The 17631-nt window shown below is 43.5% G+C and overlaps 1 protein-coding gene across 3 annotated transcripts in view; it reads left to right on the top strand.

The window, feature by feature from the left end:
• CLK3 (CDC like kinase 3) overlaps positions 1-17631 on the top strand; it is a 1797083-nt gene that overhangs the window by 423558 nt on the left and 1355894 nt on the right. For 2 of the 3 annotated variants that reach the window (XM_044077202.1, XM_044077201.1), the window contains exons 4-5: positions 12261-12354; positions 12896-12962. The exons of the other annotated variant lie outside the window; for it this stretch is intronic. In XM_044077202.1, coding sequence (XP_043933137.1) covers positions 12261-12354; positions 12896-12962 — 161 coding nt within the window. The remainder of the gene's footprint in view (positions 1-12260; positions 12355-12895; positions 12963-17631) is intronic. 3 annotated transcript variants of the gene reach the window in all.

Genomic DNA, 17631 nt, shown 5'->3' with positions numbered 1-17631 from the left:
CCTTATTCTCTGCCACCGGCTCCTTTTAAGCCAGACAGATACTACAGGGTTCCTGACTCTCTCAAATTCCTTTTCAAAAATCCTATTGCTGATCCTGAAACCATTTCTCAGGGTCCCAAGGGCATTAAGGCCTCTACTGCTAAAAATCCTACCCCTTCTGATAGAGATTCCAGGGCGCTGGATAGATGGGGTAAGAAGGTTTACACTTCTGCAACCTTGGCAATCAGGGCTTTAAACTGTCAATTTCATATGCTTAAATATCAACAGCATATCATGGGACTGCTTAAACAGAATGATAATTTCGGACTGTGTGGAAAATAAAGATTTACAGGATTTATTGCATTCAGCTGAGCAAGTTGGAAAACATACTTTGCAATGTGGTTTTGATTCTTTGGGGGCCTCTTGCAGGGCCGCTGTAACTGGGTCTGTGCTAAAAAGGCATGCTTGGCTCAGAGCAAACTCTGCCTGATCATGTTAAAGCAAAATTGTTAGATGCTCCTTTACAACAGGCCAGTCTCTTTGGTAATAAGGCTGAAGAAGTTTTAAAAAATATGGAAGACAAAGCTAAATCAATGCAAACTGTGAAATATTTCTTACAAGTGCAACCTCCAAGATTTAGTAGGCACTGGCCTATTACGAACTGGTCCATTCCAGTTCCTTCGAGAGCCACTCAAGTCAAACCCAGACATTCCAAAGGCTCCAGGTTTCAATCACAAGGGACTTTTAGAACAAAACAATGGGGTGCCTCCACCTCTAAGTCTGGAAACAAGGCACCTCCCTATAGTAAACAGTCTCAATGACTTTCCTCTACACTCACCAAGCACTTACCTTTTTAGCCGCCCCTCTGGGGGGAAAACTGGCACTTCATGCACGAAACTGGCAACTTATAACCCCAGGACAAATGGGTTTTAAATATAGTATCCCAGGGATACAGATTTCATTTCCACATGTTGCCAATCCCAAACGGATGGCCATACCTGCCCCCAAATCAGTGGGCAGAGGCCCAGAAACAAGTTCTGTCCCTCATGAACATGGTGGCTATTCAACCAGTACCAGAAGAGGAAAAGAGACAAGGTTTTTATTTGAGGCTTTTTTCCTGGTACCCAGAAAAGACAAATGGCGTCCCAATTCTGGATTTATCTACCATACATTTTTGGACATTCCAAAATTCAAGATGCTGACTCTTCAGCAGTTATTTCCTATGCTAGGCAAAGATGCCTGGTTGGTAACTCTAGACTTAAGAGGCTTACCTGCATATCCCAATCAGGGAATCTTGCAGAAGATACCTCCACTTCAAAGCAGGCTACTTTCATTACCAGTTCTCTTCACTGCCCTTTGGCTTATCTACTGCACCGAGGGTCTTCACAAAGTGCCTGGCTCCAGTAATTGCATTTTGCAGACAAAGAAAAAATTCAGATATATCCATACCTGGACGATTGTCTAATTCAGGAAGAAAACAAGGACATTCTTCTAAAGCTTCTGGCATTTGTAAAAATGGTTCTAACTTGTCTAGGGTACACCATAAACAAAAAGAAATCACAACTGGTACAGTCTCAAAAAAAATTACATTCCTGGGTGCAAGCTTGAGTACAACTGCCCAGATGGCTTACCTTGTGCCAGAAAAGCAAATTCAATTGACTTGCTTCAAACAGGTGGCCACAAAAACCCTGCTATCTGAAAGACAAATTCTGCAAGCCTTGGGGTTCATGGCCTCCTGCATTCTTCTAATTCCATATGCAAGACTGCATATGAGGAAACTTCAGTGGTACTTAAAGTTTATGGAGCCAACATTGTCACAGCCTGGAAACAGTGATTCCTATCATACCTTGCCTGCAACTAGAGTTCCTATGGTGGGCAGAGGCCTGCCACCAAAACAAGGGACTGCCATTCACTCCACCCCCTGCCGCCGAAACCCTAACGACAGACTCATCACACTGTGCTTGGGGCTCATCTGGCAGGGAAGTGCATTCAGGGCAAATGGAGCCCAAATCAAATGCATGTTCATATCCATCAGAAAGAGATGCTAGCTGTACAGAATGCTCTGACAGCCTTTAAGGACTACCTTCATCCAAGTCAATTACTGATAGACAACACCACAGTTATGTGGTACATAAACAAGCTGGGGGGGGGGGGTACACATTCCTACCCCCTTTGCAGACTAGCCATGGCGTTGTGGAACACTGCTTTGACCTACCAAATACAACTATAAGCTCAATTCCTGCCAGGAAAGCTGAATACTCTGGCAGACTAAGTAGAAATCTCATGGACCCACACAAATGGAAACTGGAGCCACGAATTTTCAACATGTTGACAATCAAATGGGAGAGTCCAGACATAGATCTTTTTGCCTCACCCCAGAACTATCAGTTGGACAAATTTTGCACAAGAACTCATCATAAAAAAGCTTGTAAAGTGGATGCTCTATCATTCAGCTGGAAAAAAACTGTCAGTTTATGCCTTTTCCCCCTCTGCCTCTGCTCTCCAAAGTTCTACTAAAAGACAGGACAAAACAAAAATTATTCTGATTGCTGCAGACTGGCCTCAACACTGGTACCCACTCCTTCCACCGTGGCACCTGCCTCAGGCACCTTACTGTCTCGGCAGAACAACCAAGTTCTGTACACTCTGCTCCAAACTTTGAATCTTGCAACGTGGCTAATCTAAATTCACCCTTAGCACCCCTTAGCAAATCTGTGATGGATGTCATTTTGGAGGCAAGGAGGACTAGTACTAGAAAATCTTACGCTGACAAATGGAAAAGATTTTGTGCCTGGAACCAATCACAAGAAATAAGCACAACAGTGCCCAATATTCCTCATATTTTACAGTACTTAACTGAGATGCTTCACAAGGGCTTGTCTCTCTCTTCCATAAAAATCCATGCCTCTGCCATTTCAGCTCATTACAACACAGAACCTCCCCTCTTCTCTCATCCTCTGCTAAAGCAGCATCTCAGAGGGGCCAAAAACTTAAGACCTCCCAGGAGAGCTCCAACCCCTGCCTGGGACCTCAGTTTTGTATTGGAAAAACTCGCTCCCTCTCCTTTCGAGCCAGCTGCTACTGCAGATCTAAAATTTCCCTCTTGGAAAACACTTTCCTTTTAGCAGTCACTTCAGCTAGAAGGAGTTCTGAATTGCAGGTTCTTATGGCAGTGGAGCCTTTCATTATTTTTCATGCGGACAGGGTGTCTCTCAGGACCAGTCCATCCTTCATGCCTAAGGTGGTATCCAGTGTGGCTCTTAATCAGACCATTCATTTCCAACTTTCTTTCCCAATCCACAGAACAAAGGGGAGCGGATTCTGCATTCATTGGATGTACACAGACAACTTAGATTTTGCCTAAACAGGACAAAATCTCTTAAGAAAATCTGAACTACTGGTGGCATTTGCTGCAGGGGCGGAGGAAAAGGCTATTACAAAGCAGACTATTTCCAAATGGATACGCCATTGTATTCGTTTCTGCTGTATGCACCATGGTAAAACTATCTCCCAGGGGATCAGATGTCATTCCACCAGGGCTGCATCTACTTCTACCACCTTTCTCATAGGTGTTCCTACCAGAGACATTCTAGAAGCTGCTACCTGGATCTCAGTTCATACGTTCACCAAACATTACCATTTGCTGCTCTTCTCTAAATCAAGAGCTGGCTTTGCCACTGCTGTCATGCAGGGCCTTATAGCTGGTCCTAATGCTGTATAATTCCATCCTCCCAACCATAGCTTTGGGAATCTACCCAAATGTAATGACTGCAGCAGTGTGCACGAAGAACATAGTACAGTTGTGTACACTTACCATAATGGTAGATGTTAGAGTGTATTCACTGTTGCAGTCCTGGTTACCCACCCTCCAGCCCCCCGTTTTTCTCTTACTATACCTTTACTTTCTTTTACTATGCTTAAAAGCCTTTTTGGTATATTTGCTTTTGTTTGGAGGTATATATTTTTTTTTAATTTTATATATATATATATATCCATTTGGGGGCACCTGATATCTGGGGCAAGAAAAAACTGATGTAATGGCGTCTGCTGCATGTTTTATACCACTGACGTCATGGAAGAAGGGACAGCAACCGATGCAGGACCCAAGACTTTGTTAATCAGGCCGACTAAGGGCAACCTGCCGGCAGATTACCCAAAAGTAATGACTGCAACAGTGAATACACTAACATCTACATTTATGGTAAGTGTACACAACTGTACTTTTTTAATAGTGGCCTCTCGGGCTTCTATATGCTTACCCATTGCTGCCCCGAATACCCAGATTCTTATATAAAGCAATTTAAGTGAAAGGCCAAAGTCATCCTCCTAGTTCCCTTTTGGCCCAAGACAGATGTGGTCTTCTCTTCTAAGGCCTCTTCAAAAAGCTTCCCTGGATTTTGGATCCATGCAGCATCTGTGATCTTTTCACTGTTCCAGGAAGCCTCTCCCACATCTTTAGTCTAAAACTAACCACCTGGTTTCTCCAGTTTCACTAATTGCCAGTGAATAAGTCCCTTGCTTTCAGAAGTAGAAAGAATTCTAACAGCGACCCAAAAAAGATTTTACTTTTAGGATTTATAGCATTAAATGGATGAGATTTGACACTTGGATTTAACCTTAGAATATCGATCCCTTTTCTGGCCCAATCTCAGAGGTGGTTGTTGTATATGGTGTTCAACACTGGCTGTAGTTTTTTCCTCAATTTAAGTCCATTTGGATTCTAATTCATATTTCCATGTTTGGTTTCAAGAACACTCTATAGCTTCTCATAATCTGACATTACTTGCTTAGATTTACCGTCAGGGGCCCTGCTCTGGGATCTGAACCTGGTACTAGAAGCTGCAAGTCTCTCTTCAAGCCAGCTTTCTCTATAGAGCTAAAATTTATTTAATGAAAAACACGTAGCCATCGCTTCGTTCAGAAAGATTTCAATACTCCATGCATTATCTAAATTTCCTCCTTCCTTAGTAGACGATGAGCCTATTTTTTCTTCCCAAGGTGTTTTGAGTCACGGTTCACAACATATTCACTTGACAATTTTCTTTCCTAGTTGTGGAAGCAAAGGGGAGTGCATCCTACCTGCGTTGTTTATGTAGACAATTTCTTCTATTGTCACAGAACCATATTCTTCAGAAGAGAGTTTCTGTCTTTGCTATCAACAGAGTGAGGCAGAAAGTTTCTAAAGGTTTCCTTTTGCAGATAACTGCCAAGTGAATTTTCTTTATGCTGCATACAGCGAGACTCTACCCACTAAGCCAAGAGCTGTTACAAATTTTACTACCCTTAGAACCTCTTCACTGGATATTTGTGAATGTTTAATGAAGGTATGCATGGAAAAAATGTTAATTTGGACTGGTTTTCCAGGGTTACAATTTCCTTTGGTGCTTTTGTCCTGAAGGGTCTCTTGTCAAGAGACCACCCTGAGTTGATACTGGTTTGAGACTTTCACATTCTGGATCAGACAGACCGAATGAATGATATGCAAGTTATGTACTTCACATAACCATAGATCCATTTCTTCATGTCTGTCCAGTACAACACTCCTTTCTTCCCCCTTCCTGCCTTGTAAAACCTGAAGGACCATACGAGTCATCACATTTGGGTTATCTGCTTGCAGTGGCCCTCAGTCGGCCTGATTATTAAAGTCTTGGGTCCTGTGTCAGTTGCTGTCTCATCTTCCATGACGTTGGGTAGTCAGGTGTATAAAGCATGCAGCCGACACCATTACACCAGTCTTTCTTGCCATGCGATGCCTGAAGCAGAAGTTCGAAGTTCGTAAGTGCCAGCTGGCCTACTCCTGAAATTTTCGTTTGAGTTTCAGAACCGAAGTCTTCAGCTAAGTTAAGTACCCAGTTGGGGAACCATTTTCTTGCTCTAAACCAATGTCAGTAAAAGTTAACAATTGTATTTCTTGTGGAAAGCAAATGCCTCAAAGATTTTCATTCGTACTGCATCCCTTGCTTAGGCCCAGACCACGACTTACCTCGCTGTCAGTTTTGTGCCTTATTCAAATCTCTTGACTATTCATCATCTGTTTATACTTCTAAATATTTTGGTACTCTGTTCAATTATCCATGTCTAGAAAACAAACACCCAGACCGCATGGTCAGGCCCCTATGTCTAAAAAACAAATAAGAATGGCTGAAGACCTTATTACGCTAATCTGGGGAAGCCGCCGCCACCCCCCCATTAAGAGACCTAGGACTGATTTTCCTTCTGATTCTTCTGATCAGGACTCTGAAATTTCTGTTTCCTCTGATGACCAGGATTTACCCTTATCTACCTATGAGGATTCTGAAGCATAGAACCCCATCCCCTCTGCTTCCCATCCAGAGGATTTCTGTTTTGGTGAAACTTTGCATACTTTTAGGGAGCATTTTCACTGGGAAAACCAGGATTACTCTGACTCCAAAAAGAGGCTTAGGAATTTCTTACTCCTGCCTCAACACAGGCCTTCAGCTGTCCCTCCTGTACTGGATATTGTTGATGCCTTCTCGCAATCTAGCCTGGCCCCTGACTCTACCTCCTGCTCCCAGAAAACCTGATAGGTATTACAGGGTTCCTGACTGTCACAAGTTTCTCTTTAAAAATCCTACTGCGGATCCTGAGATCATTTCACAGGGACCCAATTGCATTAAGGCTACTACTGCCAAAAATCTTACCCCCTCTGATAGAGATTCCAGAGCACTGGATAGATGGGTAAGAATGTATACACTTCTGCAACATTGGCCATTAGGGCCTTAAACTGCCAGTTTCATATGTTAAAGTATCAGCAGCATTTTATTGGATTGCTTAAGCAGAAAATGATTGATTCCTGACTGTGCTGAAAATAAAGATTTACAGGATTTAATGCATTCTGCTAAACAAGTTGGAAAACATACTTTGCAATGTGGTTTTGATTCGTAAGAGTGACTTATGAAGAGGACTGTGGCTGACCAAGTTTGCAGATGACTGCAAACTGGGCACCATAATAGACTCTCCAGCCGACACAAGCATCCTCCAAAAGGGCCTCATAGAAACAGACAACTGGTGCCAGAGCCATGGCCTCAAGCTAAATGCCAAAAAGTGTATAGTCATCCCCTTTGGCAAAAACAAAGTGCCCACAAATGACCACATAGGTGGTAATCCATTAAGTACAGTAGAAGTAATTGGGGACCTGGGGGACCCAAGTTGATAGCAGTCTCTCATTTGACAACCACATGGCCAAAGTGGTTAGAAAAACATTTTATATAGCCCACCTAATCATGAAGGTATTCACATCTAGATCAGGGGAGGTCATCGTGCCTCTTTACTCATCCCTCATCAGGCCCATAATTGAGTACAATGCCCCTTTTGGGATGTACCTTACCAGACACCTGCAGCAACTGGAAAGACCCCAAAAGTACCTCACCAAGAGGATCAAAGGGCTCAAACAGATGCCATATGCTGCCCGGTTAAAGAAACTCCAGCTCTACTCAGTGGCATACCACCTGTTCAGAGGCGATCTGTGCCTGACATATAAAGCCATGTCCAACCCGGAATTAATGGACATGCTGCACCTCAGAAAATCCAGATCTCATCGAGCTACGCACTCGAGAGACTTTAACCTCAGCACTGAAATAAATAGGACATGCTGGAGGGACAGATTCATAACCCAGAGGCTCCCTTCACTCCGGAATAAAATCCCAGTCCAGGTTAGGCAGAGTCCCTCATTGACCCTCTTCAAGAGGAATCTTGAGTGGATGGGAGATCGTAGGTTTACCCTGGGTATCACTTCTGTGTCACTGTTAGACAGAGGCACAGTATACTAACCTCGAAAAAGGGCATAGCAAAATAAATTTAAAATGGGTGGCGAAAGCCAAACACATTCTGGCTAGGAGGGCAGATAGCCTAGTATGAACCTATGAGGCATCTTGCAGGGCTGCTGTCACTGGGTCTGTACTTAGATGGCATGCTTGGCTTAAGGAGCAATCTTTGCCAGATCATGTTAAAGCTAAATTGCTGGATGCTCCCTTAAACCAAGCCCGCCTGTTTGGCAACAAAGCAGAAGTACGTAAAAGATGGAGGAAAAAGTGAAATCTATGCAAACTGTTAGATTTCCTGCAATTACAGCCTTCCAGATTTAGTAGGCATTGGCCCTCTAAGAATGGTTTCTTTCCTGCCTCTTGCAGACCTTCTCAGTCCAAACCCAGAACCAGCATAGCACCCAGGCTTAAATCCCAAGGTACTCACAGAACTAAGCAGTGGGGGGCTCCCACCTCCAAAGCAGGGAGTAGTAAGACTCCCCCTCCCCCCCACCCTATGGTAAACAGTCTCAAACTTCCAAGCCCTGCAGAAGTAACTGTTCCTTTAGGGTGAAAGATTGCCCTGCGGGCAAAAAATTAGGAACTCATTACCCAGGGCAAATGTGTGTTTAAATATAGTTTCCCAAGGATACAGATTCCACTTCCACTCCTTACCAACCCCAAGCGGTTGGCCAGATCTACCCCCAAATCAGTGGGCAGAGGCTCAAAAGCAAATTCTCTTTTAAACATCAGGACTATTCCACCTGTCCCAGAAGAAGAATGGGGACAAAGTTTCTACTCAAGACTTATCCTGGTACCCAGAAAAGACAATTCCTGGCATCCTACCCTGGACCTCTCTATCCCAACACATTTTTGGTACTCCCAAATTTCAAGATGCTAACTCATCATCTGCCTCCTATGCTAGGCAAAGATGCCTGGTTGGCAACACTGGATTTAAAGGAAGCCTACCTGCACATCCCAATAAGGGAATCTTGCAGAAGATACCTACACTTCAAAGCAGGCAACATGCACCATCAGTTCTGTGCACTGCCCTTTGGCTTATCTACTGCGCCCAGGGTATTCACAAAGTGCCTAGCTCCAGTCATTGCATTTTGCAGGCAAAGATATATTCAGGTATACCCATACATGGACGATTGTCTAATTCAGGCAGAAAACCAGGCTATATTAAATCTGGCATTCGTAAAGAAATTAACTTCTATGGGGTACACCATAAAAAAAAAAGAAATCACATCTTGTACCCTGCCAACAAATTGTATTCCTGGGAGCAAGCTTGAATACAACTTCCCAGAAGGCCTACCTCACACCAGAGAAACAAGTTCATTTGACAGCATATTTCAAACTACTGGCCACAAAGACCCAGCTATCTGCAAGGAAAGTACTGCAACCCTGGGGTTCATGGCCTCCTGCATTCTACTAATTTCATATGCAAGACTGCATATGAGCAAACTACAATGGTATCTAAACAGCCTATGGTGTCAACATTCTCAGGATCTAGAGTCAGTGATTCCTGTCGTACCTTGTCTACACATGGGGGGGCTCACTTGGCAGAGAAGTGCATTCAGGGCACGTGGAACCTAAGTCAGATGCACCTGCATATCAATCAGAATGAAATGTTAGCTGTACAGAATGCTCTGACAGCCTTCAAGGACCATATTCTTCTAGGACAATTATTGGTAAAGACTGACAACGTGCTACATAAACAAGCAGGGGGGAACCCACTCATACCCTCCCTGCAGACTAGCCGTTGCGCTGTGGAACACAGCATTGAGCTACCAAATGCACCTACAGGCTCAATTCCTGCCAGGAAAGTTAAATACACTGGCAGATAACCTAAGCAGAAATCTCATGGACCCACACGAGTGGAAACTGGATCCAGAGATATTCAACATGTGAGAAACAAATGGGGGAGCCCAGAGAGAGAGAGAACTGTTTGCCTCCCCCCAGTGCTACCAATTGGACAAATTCTGCACAAGGAATCCCCACACACAAGCTTGGAAAGTGGATGCCCTGTCCTTCACCTGGAAAACTATCAGTTTAAGCCTTCCCCCTCTGCCCCATATTATTCAATACTTAACTAAGATGCTGCACAAGGGCATTTCCTAAATTTCATGCCTCAGCCATTTCAGCTCATTGCAGTACAGAACCACCCCTCTTCTCTCATCCACTGCTGAAGCAATTCCTCAGAGGGGCCAAAAACCTGACCACCCAGGAGAGCCCCTACTTCAGCTTTGTGACCTTAACTTTGTATTGAAAAAGCTCACTCTACCTCCCTTTGAGCCAGCTGCAAATGCAGAGTTGAAATCCTTTCTTGGCCTTCCTTCTAGCCATCACTTCAGCAAGAAGGGTGTCTTAATTACAGGCCCTCATGGCAGTGGAGCCTTTCATCTTTCATGCGGACAAGGTGAACCTCAGGACCAATCCCTCCATGCCCAAGGTGGTATCCAGTGTGGCTCTTAATCAGTCCATTCATTTGCCAACCTTCTTTTCTAATCCACAGAACAAAGGGGAACATACTGCACTCCTTGGACGTGCACAGACAACTTAGATTCTACTTGGACAGCACTAAACCTCTCAGGAAATCTGAACAGCGGCTGGTTGCAATTTGCTGCAGAGGGGAAGGCCATTTCACAGCAAAGCATGTCTAAGTGGATAGGCCATTGCATTCATTGGTGCTATAAACACCATGGAAAACCTACCCCACATGGGATATGACCACATTCAACCAAGGCTGCATCTACCTCTGCAGCCTTTCTCCGAGGTGTCCCTACTAGGGACATCCTAGAAGCTGCTACCTGGAGTTCTGTACATACCTTCACCAAGCATTATCACTTGCCAATTTTTATTTCTAAATCCAGAGCTGGTTTTGCCACTGCAGTCTTGCAGGGCCTCATAGCTGGTCCTAATGCTATCTAATTACCTCCTCCCTTCCTTAGCTTTGGGAATCTACCCAAATGTGATGACTGCAACAGTGAAACACCAAGAACATAGTATAGTTGTGTACACTTACCATAAACATAGATTTTCGAGAGTATTCACTGTTGCAGTCCTGGTTACCCTCCCTTCAGCCCCTTGACTTCTACTGACTATACGTCTGTTCTTGTTTACTATTCTTAAAGTTTTTAGGTGTATTTGTTTTTTGTTGCAGATGTAACCTTGTATATAATTGTTTCTCATTATGGGGGGTACCTGACATCTCTGGCAAGAAAAACTGATGTAATGGTGCCGGCTGCATGCTTTATACCCCTGACTACCTGACGTCATGGAAGATGCAGGACCCAAGACTTTGATAATCAGGCCGACTTGAGGGTTAATGCAAGCAGATAACCCAAATGTGATGACTGCAACAGTGAATACACTCTAACATCTCTGGTAAGTGTACTGTCTGAGATGACCAGGGGAATTACTGCATTATGGGAGGGGAAATTCTTAAAGGGTCTCTAGGCTGGCACAGTAGTTCTACAGAGTTGGTTCAGGCAAGTGGTTAGAGGGCCCACATGTCATGTTGGTGTCCGGTTTTGGTAAATATACAAATTGGGTGTATTTCAGTCTTGTAAATACTTTAGCATATTAGTTGAAGAAAGACTAGTGCAAATGTTCTCACCACCCACCCCATAGTGTGATCCCCTTTTGTTGTTGGATGCTGTTCATTTGTACCTAGGCTTTGTACCAGGAAAGGGAGTTTAAGTATTTAAGGACTGGGGTACTTCTCTGTTGCAGGCATGTCATTGTGAGTTATGGGCTTTGTGTATGGGATGGGGCAGCTCTCAGAAGCATTGATTGAAAGTGTTGGCCAGATTGTTGCACGGGAGAAAATCGTAACCTCTTGAAGACCTATCAATGTAGTAAGTACTCGTCTTTTATACAGGTACATTCTTTCTAATTTTTCTTAAATATGTTTTCGCCTTAAACCCAGAATTACACTAGTAGGTTGTCTGGCATTGTAAGGAATATTAGTTTGTATAGCTGTTTGAGTTTTCTTTTTAAAACTGGTCTTTTGGTATCTTTGTACTGCTGAATCCAATTACTCTACAGTATGTTAAGGAAAATGCTGTTTAACTACTGAAAAAATGAGTGTTACATGTCCATGTAGAAGTTTTAACATTGTCTGCCTCTATAAGAAAAGCATGTTTATTTTTAATTTACATTGCCTTTTAATTAGCCATTAAGTTGAAGGAATTGCCAGTGCTTTGCCAGACATTGTAGTGTCTATTTTAGAGTTTACAGAATTATCCCTTTAGTAAGTGTTTGGGTATATTTTGTGAGACTTGTTGCATAAAGTTCAAGTTTAAGCTGTTACAACTGTTTTTTTAATAAGTTAAGTATTATTTCTTGACATGTCCCTTGCAATATCCCTATTGTTATATGCTCTGTGCCTTGTGAAATGCTGGGAAACACTTGAAAACCTGACGATCAACACATCATCGTTGCTGGCTTTGACCCACCCAATCTTCCTTGCCTGCTTTGATTGGATCGCTTTTCTGGGGACTGTGTATACAGAGAAGCCGTCAGAGTAGTAAACGTGCCAAGAGTGTGGAGGATGACAAAGAAGGCCACCTGATGTATCAGCTTGGCGATTGGCTACAAGAAAGATGTACAGCCAACTTTCGTAAAACTTTACCTCTCTACTTGTATAATCCAGCTGTCATTCATAATGTTTCTAGTGCTCTTTTTTTCTATTATCTCAGTTTCTAAAATTCTAAATATTTTCAGAAGATAGTGGCTCATTTTAAGAAATGTAGCAAGGGTTTATAGAACCCAGCAGTCATGGAATTGAGCACAAAAGTTGCATCTTGTGGCAGAACATCTGTAGTGTGCAGGCTGTTTTATGGTAATTGTATCACATGTACATATTTCCCATAATGTCAGTTTTCATTCTTTATGTGCAGAATTCTGTACCCATCAGCATATCACTAGCATCCCATTTTCTTACCCAACAGCTGTACTGTGTTCTGCCGTGCTATGAAGTTTTTAGTATATGAAGAGGAATAGATGTAAAACAAGTGTTGGCCTGTTTGTAAAATTTAGGAAGGAAATGAGCTAGGGATTCTAGTAATGTTTAATCAACTTTATTTTTTAGATTTTTTCCCATTTAGTTGGTGTACCTTAACACTTGGTCCTGTTTTCTCTTGTAGATGAAATTGTTGGTAATCTAGGAGAAGGGACATTTGGAAAAGTTGTTGAATGTGTAGATCATTGTAGGTATGTAGTTTTACTATTTTTCTTAACTCTTTCTGGAACAGTAGTTTTTGAAATTACATTACTTAAAATACCCACTTGTTTTTGCTTTTGGTGGTCTACAAATGACATTCAAAAGTGTTATCAGAAGAGCTATCCTGGTAAGAGTCCTTGGTAGTAATATAATTGATCCACCACATCATTTGCCCACAGAACACTGTTACTGTTTCTTTAGTGTTTTGATAATAGGCCAGCTACTTAGACCTCTTCAGTCATGACCCAAGTAGAGGATAGTGATTTCTCTCGTAGGCAGTCAGGCAAGTACATGTAGTTAAAGCAGAAGCTTGCTGCAGTCGTGCTTCAAGATTTTACTTGTTTTATATAGGGAGTTGATCCTAACTGGCTAAGTTTGATCCAGAGGCTAATCATGCAGGTACTGAGTATGAACAATCCTGTGCTTGTGTAACTCTAAACCTGTCTTTTGTCAGAATGAGACTTCAGATAGAATTGTCAGTGGTTTAGTAGAGTAGAACGGGATCATTATTTGAGCACCTGGCAACTGTGGAAGCATTAAGCATAGCAATTTGCAGGATGATTCACTAGTTGTCTAGTTTGTTTTAATCTGGTTAACCAGGGTAATGAAGACAGGAGAATGGTGTACTTTTTGAACAGGTGCACATTGGTTTATGACTCGCTCAGTTCTTGAGTATCCTTTTCATTTTACTGATAGCTCGTTTTAAATTTGGGATCACATTGGCAAAGTGATGTTTAGTTGGGGTGAATTGTAATGTTCATAACCTTAAACTTAAAACATTTGAAGAACATGGCACAGACTTCATGTTTTAAGCGGATCACTGTTACATTAATCACATTGGAGATTTGTGCCTCAGATTCCAGACATCTGCACATTCTTCCAGAATAGTGCCTTTCTCTCCAACTGAGTTGAGTGCACTTTCACTGGGGCATGTATACTGTTGGTGTAAAGGTCCCCTTTTCCCATGCCATCTGTAGTTCGTTCTTGATGCAGCTGTTGCACATATCAAGCAAACTAGTGCTCTTCATTGTGAAAACTTTTTAACTCTGTAAACCTAGACCTCTACATTGCCTGGTTCAGGAGTTGTGCAGTGTTAACTTCATGGGTCAGCAATGTATTCAGTAAACTTCATTGTCTGCTTTGTGTTGGGCAGTGGTGTATTAGAGTTTGACAGCTGAGTGTTTGAAAAGCAAACTGTCATGCTCTAGCTTGCCAGTTTTGCATGGTTAAAGTTGTACCCTTTCCCAGGACTTGTTATGGCATACATTTATCCAGTTTACTAATCTTTTCTGTAGTGTTCAGAAACCACCTCTTTTCTGATTGGATTTCTTCTCTCAAAAGCAGTACTGTCCCTCTGATGTGGCATTCTCCAGCATCTCTCAAACCTCCAGTTTTGAGTGTACATGTATGTATGGGGGGGATGCTTTAATACATCTGGTAACTGGGTTGATGGCCTTGTCAGTTGACTATTTTTGTGCATGATCTGAGTCCGTGGCAGAGCCAAGAATCAGCACAGTTTTGACTTGTGTCATTGTTTACAGAGTAGATGAACTGTGGCATGTCGACACTATTATAGTTGATTTGCATATGTAGTTAAACAAATACATTCTAGTGTAGGATGTAGGACGCAAATCACAAAAAGAAAAGCCTTATTTGTAAATAAAGGTATTAGTGCTGTTAGATTTTGGGCACTTTTTTCCAAGTGCAGTAAATTATATGTACATTTCTTTCAAAGAGGAACTTGCTAAAGCTGTTTGATCCTTGTTTAGCATCACCTGTTTACCATTTTCTTATAAGCAAAGCTAAAAATCGTTCGAGGGCCTGAGCTGTTTGTATTGCTGCAACCCAGAACCCAAAAGGGCCAGTGAAGGAAAACAAGAGGCTGACCATTATGATTAAACCACAAATGTGGAATGGGCAGAACCCAAATACTCATTCCTACTGTTCCCTGTGCAGGTCATGTGAAGAGAGTCCTGAAGAATTTGGAGATTCTGTAATTAGATGCTTTATTTCTAGCTTCTCAGTCCAAGGGTGTGTACTGCTCAGAATCATTTAAACTGTCAGCTCTAACACGTGCTAGAATCAAAGCCTCTAGCAGTGGCTCTTTGGAAAGTTGCCATGCTTTTGGCTACTAGCAGACTTGTCAGCCTCGTACCCACAGTGGAAACCCCCCCCCGTAATATTAAAGGGGGGGTTTACCCGTGATTGTTATTGGCAGTCTGCTACCACACGATGGTGGAACCCAGGGATGCCACCTGACGCACATTTTCATAACTGACAGCCACCCAGCCATATTAAGCCCAATCTTCACATAGGCCTGGAAAAAAAAATGCAGTGCTGTACAACATATTTCATTTTATTGAGCTTGATTGGCTTTCTTGCAGAAAAAAAAAAAACCTTCTCTTCCTAAAGTGCTTCGGTTCATCACTTGTCTGTGTTCGTGTTTCACTGTTGCAGTCCTTACAAGATGGGTTATCCGGCTCCCGGTAGCCCTCAGTTAGCCAGAATACCAAATTCCTTGGTATATGATGGCTACTTTTGGTTTAAGCCTGACTTCAGTACGTCTCGTACAAAAGAAGGCAGCCTACGTCATTTCCTCAGTCTTTCTTGCTGCAGAGCCCGAAGCAGAAGCTTTTTGCTTGAGTGCTGGAAGTACCCCGTTAGGGGCCCCATTTTCTTGCTTTAAGGAATGTCAGAGAAAGTTAACTGTCTTGCCTGTGGAAAACTGATTCCGCACCGTGATTTTCACTCCTATTGTATCACTTGTTTGGGCCTTTAGCACGATGTCCCTAATTGAGTTTTGTGCTTCTTTCAACCCATGTACCATTCGCTGTAGAACTAGGATCTTTTTCGAGCATTTCGGTGTTTGGCCTAAGTCTGCATGGCGTCTTCTGGTCTCCCGACTTCAGATGTGCCTAAGAGCAACGATAAGGACTGTGACAGGCTTAGGGTCAAATTAGCCAACAAAGTCCCTGTTAAGTTGGTTGTCAGACAAGCGGTGGTCAGTGAGGCATTTTCATTTCCCCTGCAGGCATGGATGTTCAGCAACAGGCGTCTGCGAAGACCTTTTCTGAGTCCTCCATTCTGCAGGTTTCCACTTCTTATTCGGACCCTCCTCCAGTCGCCGTCTCTGAGGGATCTGGAGCTGCTAAGCAGGCGCCTGCTTCTGAGGCCTCTCCTCTGCCCGGCGACCAGATCCCGACCGACCTTGGCTCAGACTACTGCAGTGGCTAGGTGTCCTGAGTCCCTCCAGCTTTCTAGCAGGCCTTCCAGCCAAAAATCTACTCCAAAGCAGGCACTAGCCTCCCCTCAAATGCCCCAATCTCAGATGATTGAGATGGCTAGTGGTCTCTTGACCCTTATCTGGGGCTCTCGGCCACCTCCTAAAACGACAAAGCTTGGAAAATGGATGCTCTGTCCTTCCCCTGGACACCACTTTCGATCTATGCATTCCCTCCTCTGCCTCTTCCCAGAGTGCTGTTAAAGATAAGGGACGAAAAACCAAGGGCCATCCTCATACCTCCAGACTGGCCCAGGCAACATTGGTATCCACTACTTCGTAGTCTCTCCCAGATGTTCATCGTGCATACAGCTGCAGTCATAACAGATGGGTTTTCCTGCCGTCAGGCGGGTCCTCGGTCGGCCGAATTCCAAAGACTAGGTCCGGCGTCAGTTGTCGTTGCTTCTTCCGTGACGTCAGTGCGGCAGGGATATAAAAGAACCAGCCAACACCATTTTCTTTGGTCTTTCTTGCTGCGCGGTGCCCGAAGCAGTTCGCAAGTGCCGGTCGGCCAGCTCCTGAGATTTATGAAAATTTTTCAGCCGAAGTAGACTTGAAAGCTAAGTACCCCGTTGGGGAAACTTTTCTTGCCTCAGACCGATGTCATAGTTAATAATTGCATTTCATGTGGGAAGCAAATACCGCATAGGGATTTCCATTCCTTCTGCATTCCTTGCTTAGGCCCAGACCACGATGTCTCGGCCTGTCGTATTTGTGCTAGATTCAACAAACGCACTATTAAGCGTCGGGCGGAGTTTGCCCAACACTATTTTGGTAAAAAAATTTAATTACATTATGTCGTCTGATACTCTGACTCCAGTTTTGAGTAAAAGATGCAAAGATAAGGACCGACATACGAGGTCCGTGACTTCTACCGACACCACGCTAAAGCCGGCTACAGGTGCTCCGGTTCTCAGCGAGGCGCCTACACAGCCCCTGAGTACCGATGACGCTTCTTTAGCGGTGTCTTCTGTGCCTGAGGTCGCAGGCTCCTCGGCCCCCACTCCGACTACAGATTCCGACGCCACTCTTGGCGGGGGAACAGAGTTTACACAGGCCTGCCACTTCTCAAGGTGTCTTCAGGCCTTCCTTTTTCCATTAAGGCTTTCACAAAATCTAAGGCAGCCATGAAAACTAAGACAAGCTCCACAGAGCCCCTCTCACGGCCCCATGCCTAAAAAACAGATGCTCAAAATGGCTGAGGATTTGATTACTCTTATCAGGGGTTATCAACCCCCCCTCGGACAAAAGGCCCAGATTGGAGGAAGACAACCCTTCCTCAGACCAGGCCTCTATTACCTCAGAACATTCTGAGGACCAGGAATATTCATATTCCCCTTTTGAAGATTCTGATGCTGAGGAGTCCATTCCCTCTGTCT

This window comes from Protopterus annectens, chromosome 7.part0, assembly GCF_019279795.1.
Source record: "Protopterus annectens isolate FY-2018-M chromosome 7.part0, PAN1.0, whole genome shotgun sequence".
Classification (NCBI taxonomy): Eukaryota; Metazoa; Chordata; order Ceratodontiformes; family Protopteridae; genus Protopterus; species Protopterus annectens.
The sequence above is the reverse complement of the archived record's forward strand: the minus strand, read 5'-3'. Positions and strand labels throughout refer to the sequence as shown.